Source organism: Protopterus annectens, chromosome 7.part0 (assembly GCF_019279795.1).
Source record: "Protopterus annectens isolate FY-2018-M chromosome 7.part0, PAN1.0, whole genome shotgun sequence".
Taxonomy (NCBI): domain Eukaryota; kingdom Metazoa; phylum Chordata; order Ceratodontiformes; family Protopteridae; genus Protopterus; species Protopterus annectens.
Genome location: NC_056739.1, coordinates 94125556 through 94131685, shown reverse-complemented (window position 1 = coordinate 94131685; position 6130 = coordinate 94125556). Strand labels below are relative to the sequence as shown.

The 6130-nt window shown below is 37.7% G+C and overlaps 1 protein-coding gene across 1 annotated transcript in view; it reads right to left on the bottom strand.

The window, feature by feature from the left end:
• Window positions 1–2001: 2001 nt before the first annotated feature.
• The window catches only part of CSRP1 (cysteine and glycine rich protein 1), a 325730-nt gene continuing 321601 nt past the window's right edge, over window positions 2002–6130 (bottom strand). Inside the window, exon 6 of the mRNA XM_044076518.1 lies at window positions 2002–3084. Coding sequence (XP_043932453.1) covers window positions 3008–3084 — 77 coding nt within the window. The 3' untranslated portion in view covers window positions 2002–3007. The remainder of the gene's footprint in view (window positions 3085–6130) is intronic.

Genomic DNA, 6130 nt, shown 5'->3' with positions numbered 1-6130 from the left:
AAATCTTTTTTTTTTTTTTTACTTCATGTAAATAGAATGGCAGTAGTGTGAGTTGCAGGCATGTTACACAACTTCTGGAACGTACTTTAATTTTCACTTTTTTTGTTTGATTTACTCTTATTTGTGTTCTTAGTCTTACCTCTTTAACAGTATATGCGAACACTCAACAAAACAAACTGCCTGAACTCCAGTTTTTAGTCCAAGTGCTGACAGGCCCCCTCCCACATTCTTCCTTAAAGTGTCAGATGTATCATTGTAATGCAGGAGCTGTTAAATGACCACTTTGTTTCTTCTTCAAGAATGTTTAACAACATTTAAATTACAGTGCCATTCACCAGTGTCTGCATTGGGAACGTGTGTTTTAACTTAAATGCTGGAAAATGTGCTGTATTTATTTAAAAATATTTTCTATAGAATGCATCCCAGAACAAAATAAGTCTGACTTTCTGTTCTTGAATTTGGGTTAATGATATTTTTTCTCTTTCTGCCGAGACACAAATGTTTTTGTGCATGATATTTTTCCCACCTCTGTTGTACTAGTAGCTGCACCCTTGACTTGTTATATTCAAGCATACTAGCACTTCATTCAAACCATAATCCTTGAGCATGTCAAGTGAGTAGTTTTTCTGTTTTGTGACTGTTGCTGGATTTGTCAGGTTAAGGCATTCTCTGTTTTTTTCTTAGGGAAATGTTTTTTTTTATTTGTAATATTAGGCTATGGCTGAGTTATTACCATGTATCATATTCTGTACTTTATTGATATGTTGTTTTGGTGTTTTTTTCCCTACATGTCCTATCTGCCCCACCAGCTAGCTACTGTGTCTCTGTTGTGTCCTGCCAAAAAATGAATCTGAAGCCATCACTGGCTATGAGTGGAGAAAACATTAAAATAAGGTAGCCCGGTGCCATGCCTTTGTAGTGAGCCCTTAAAACTGTTAGGGTTTGAGAACAATTGCTTGCTGGTTTATAAAAATGTTCCCTTTAGATGTCCTTGATTAATTGTATATTTGCTGCTACGATAACAGCATGCGGAATCCAAGATTGATGCTTCTGAGTGTGGTTTGATAAAAGGGGCAGGTTTATCCAATGGGAGGGCGTGGTTACACCATGCAGGGTGCAGTCCTTGATCGTTTGTTTTGAAATAGTAAGATGGAAGGAGACAATCCTATTTTTTTGTTTAGAAATCAAGTAAACATTTTACCCGAATGTAGGACTACAATATCTGCTATGCTTAGTGTTGTTAAATGATAGTCAAGAAGTACAGGAACTTTTACGTGTTCAGTTATAAAAGTCAAAGGTAAAAGCCTAACATTAAAGAATTACAAAACTGAGAGATACCTGTTGCTTAAAGAAAACAAAGTGCAAAAATATGTATAAATAAATAAAGTGCAAGGAAAATAATAAAAATGTATGTTACATTTCATGACAGCAGCGTCTTAGTTAAGGAAGTAACTTACTGCATGTTTTCATCACTGGCTGCCTTAGCTGTTGCAAACCTGCAAAGCAGTTTACTAATGTTCAATATAATGCTGTACGTTGTGTGACCTAAAGCTATTTTCTTTCCTTTTTTATCTCCTTTTATTAATTAATAAGTCCCACTTAAGCTTAGACAGCATGTATAAACCCACCAAACTAATGGAAGTCTGCACAGCTTTTGCAAACACATTCTTTTCATACTATGGACATTTGTTGTCTTCTAGTTTATATATCACTGTACTAGCTGGAAGTTAAACAGTGAAACTGTTGCCCTTCATTTAGTATACCTAAGCAGCAGATTACAGTTCTTACTGGACTGATTTTTATTTTGAGGAGAACACTGCTAACCCCCCCCCCCCCCAATTCCTTGGTAAATCAGTGTGTTTGCATGCAAAGCAAGTGGACACAGAATAAACAAACAGATAGATAGGTAGACAAGGTGGTAAACCATCAATGCAGCAGACCATAAAGTTCAAATGATACTGCTAAGAGTTTAACAAACTTGCAGAACAACACACCGCACAGTTCTGTCAAAATGAAAGCAACATTTATTCCTCATATAATTGTGCAATCAAAGTGCCTTTAAGACTGTTACCATGTAATGCACTAAATACATTGTATCATTTTACAGTGTACAATGGGGTGTTTTTTAGACACTCCATTCATCATTTTCCTATTCAGTACATTCTACAAATCTTTAATCACAACTACAACGAGGAACCTTCTATTACATGAATATCAAGAAATATAAACTGAAAAGCTTATACTCACAATGTGCTTATTGAACTTCTATACAATAAACAAAGCAAGGACTATGCAACTGATACAAACCAGTTATTAGAACACTTTGGATTTTCAGTTTATTGCTGGCCTCAAAGTTTCTGCAGTTGAAGTTTGCAAAAATCAGAACCATTCTTTTGGATAATAACTTGGTTTGTCAGTTACCTGACCACTACTGTATGCACAGTTTATTTCTCCATCTCATGACAGTATAGAGTATACTTAATCGTTACATTTTTAGTTGTTGTTTGCCATGTTATTTCTGAATATGTGCTTTGCTTGTAGTTTAATCACATATTTTAGTAATTTGCATACTTAGTTTTAATTGTTTTTCTGAGAATGTAAACATACTGTTAAAAAATTATAAAGAGGACTGCATTGTTAAATTCAAATCCATATTTAGAATATCTGGAAATGAAACACTGATTACCATTACACATTAATGTTAACATGTAAACTAAATGCTAAGATTATATGACATATGCTGACCTATAGTTAAACAAGTATATGTTTTATAATGGGTTTCTTTAAACTGACAGAGGTGTACAACTTATAAAACATACATTTAATGACAATTCTGTCTTCCTTACAGTGTCACTGAGTAATAGAATTAAAGCCGCTGTTCTGCCTGAAATACAGATTTTCTGGAAATTCAGTTCATGCCGCTTTGCACTCTGGTGAAGATGTAACGCTTTTGCTTGTGAAGCATAGTAAAGAGTGGGCAGCAGATGGACACAATCCATTAGTATTCTCAGTTTGTATGAGCCAGGGCACCAGCTCCCTGTCCAAATCCAAACCCCTTGGGACCAAAATTCTTAGCGTAACAGCCTGCAGAGGAAAAAAAAAAACATCTTAAAGCACTGTTTCATTTTATGGTGCTGAAGATTCTTACATAGCTTTTTACACCTTCAGAGTAAAGAAAGTCAAATCCTGTCATTATTGATATTTTTTACTGAAGTACATCTGTAGGGAAGTAAAATCTTCTGTAAGTTGCACTTCTTCAACCTTCATTATTAAGACTCATTAAACTTCTTCACAGTGCAAACTCTCTGCAATACTTCTGAACTTAACATCAACTTCTTTATTAGTAGCAGCTAAAAACTATGTAGTCACCTTAACAATCTCAGTGTTCATTGCTGTCTATGTTATGGTAAGTGTGATGTTCACATTTTACACAGCTAGTCTCTGAAAATGAATTATGCACTAGTACTGCTGCATTAATTACTGTAATTAGTTCACCTTGAATGTCAGGAATTGCAGCATCATAAGACTTGACAAAAAGGGCGTAAATTCTAATTACAAAATAAATGGTCAAATCATCGAAGAATTCAACACTGTTCTAAATGAACTAGGGAAAATGGTAGGCAACAATTTAAAATTTAGAAATACATAAAAAAGAAAGCCATGTTAAGTTGCGTTAAGGTCCCCTTACACACTTTAAAGGTTCGTATCCTGGTACGAGGCACAAAATAAGTTCATTGTTTTGAGAGCTAGCCACTATACTTCCACTGGTATGCACAGCTAATTACCTCCTGTCCATAAGGAACAAAGGGGCTCAGCATGAAGTAAATCCAAGGTTCCTATCCATCAGTCTAAGTTGGATTTGACAGCAGTGAGGAATATTCTTTGCTTTGTTTTACAGAAAGTTGCTCCAGACGTACAGGATTCTTTTGGAGAGATACCTTCATGCTAACAAGTCCTATTTCTGTTGTAGTATAGATGTAGTTCATAGGATTGTAGGAGGTAACTAGGCTATCAACCTGGAGGGCATTTCAAGGGTTTGTAAAGTTGGGTTAGGTGCTTGGATAGGTACATTTGAAAGGCACATCGTACTTTAGTATGGCACAATGAGGGAAGAGTAGAAGGGAAAGATAACCCCTTTTTGACTAAGAGGAGATCCACTTAGTAATCATTGCTTTCCTAATGATAGCGGATATGTGGTTGTCAAAAGAGAGTTTGTTACCTTTTGAAGGTGCCTAGGTCCCTAATGACAGTGTCTGTTTTAAGAGCAATATAGTAGGTATATTGTTTTCCAAACTGTATGATGCTATATCTTTTTGTGTTCATCTTTAGACCATTATCAACACACCTCAAGCTTGTCCAAGTTAGGTACTCTTGGTGGATACAGATGTCTTCAGCAAAGATTATGATGGTTCTAAGCTTGCAATCTTCTGCAAATTTGGCCAGCCAGAGACATGTAAAGACAGATATGACATCAGAGAAGTAGATGCCAAAGTAAAATATTCCCAAGAAAAGCTCTGGAATGTTTGTTTGTCTTTCGGTCTTTCCTGGTTAGGGGTCGCCACAGAGGAACTCCGGTCCGCTAATGATTGGCAGTAGATTTTCACGAACACCAAGGTGCCAGCTCGACATTCAACCTTCTACGAAGGCACACCCATTTACGCATGTCTTTCGAACACCTATCCACCCGCAGGGAGGACATGCAGACTCCACACAGAAGGCCCTCCCCACACTCTAGCCGAGAATCAAACAGGAGAACCTCTTGCTGTGAGGCAACAATGCTACCACTGCATCACCGCGGCATATGGAAGAAAAGCTCTGGAATACACCACTAATAACATGTCTTGGAAGGTAATGTACCATCAGTTCTAACAGAATGGTATCTAACAGTGAGCCAGATGGCAACCCAGTGGATTACACAGGGATTTATATCAAGTTTTACCAGTTTGTCTCTGATACCAGAGTGGGATAAAGGGTCAGAAGAGTTTACTGAATTGAGATAAGATTTTATTTTTGTTTGTGCTGCCTACTCAACTCCACTACATCAATCTCTGCCACCTCTGCTTGCCAAACATGCCTCCCATAATCCTTCATAATATCTATGTCCCATCATTACTACTTGTACTTCTCATTCCCCTATATTTTGCTACGTCCTACTCTCACAAAATACCCTTTTCCCCTCCTCCTACACAAACCAACCCTTGTACTCATTCACAACCTTCTCTATCTACCCACTACAACAACATATCTTCCACTCTTATTCCTCCCAAAACACTGTACCTTTTACATCCCAAAAGCCTCACCACACCAAAAACTCTCACTCTGAAAATCCTCCCTCCCCATAACAGCCTCCTACTTCTAAAACACAAAAGACAAAAAGTTACTACCAATAATGACCTCGTCTTATGTGGCGATATTCATCCGAACCCTGGCCCCTGCCTCACCACTAACAATGTCTCCCCAAACCCTTTTTCTCCCTCTGGAATAAAACATAGTCCCCCTCACAATTCTTCTACCACTTCCTCTCCTAACCCCCTTAAGCTCTTCTCTATCAATGCTCAGAGCCTAAATAACAAAATTCACCATCTTCATGCTTGGATTTGCCACAACCAACCAGACATCCTAGCCATTTCTGAAACCTGGCTAAAACCCCATATCACCGACTCTGAAATCTTACCTCCTGGCTTCCAAATCCACAGAACTGACCGACCAAATAAAAAAGGTGGAGGCTCTGCAATAATTTTCTAACCTTCTCTCCCTGATCCCTCTACAAACTCCAACTCCTGAGTTCAAAAACGCTGAACTTACAGCCAGTCTCCTATGACTAAATAAACATAAGAACATCTGCATTATCTCCCTTTATATATCCCCAGGTGACAACACAACAACCCTTGAAAATATTCTTTACTGGGCCTCAACTGAAATCAAATTTGAAACCTACATTCTAGGCGTTAACATTGATTGGAATAAAATCAACTCTCCTTCCCCCTCCCTATTCATCAACTTCTTTAACTTCACCCAAGTAATACACTCAACCACCCGACCTAACAAAACAAATCCCCCAGGATCTACCATTGACTGGATCCTAGTCTCTCATCCAAACAAAATAACTCTTTCAGGCACTATCCCTGAT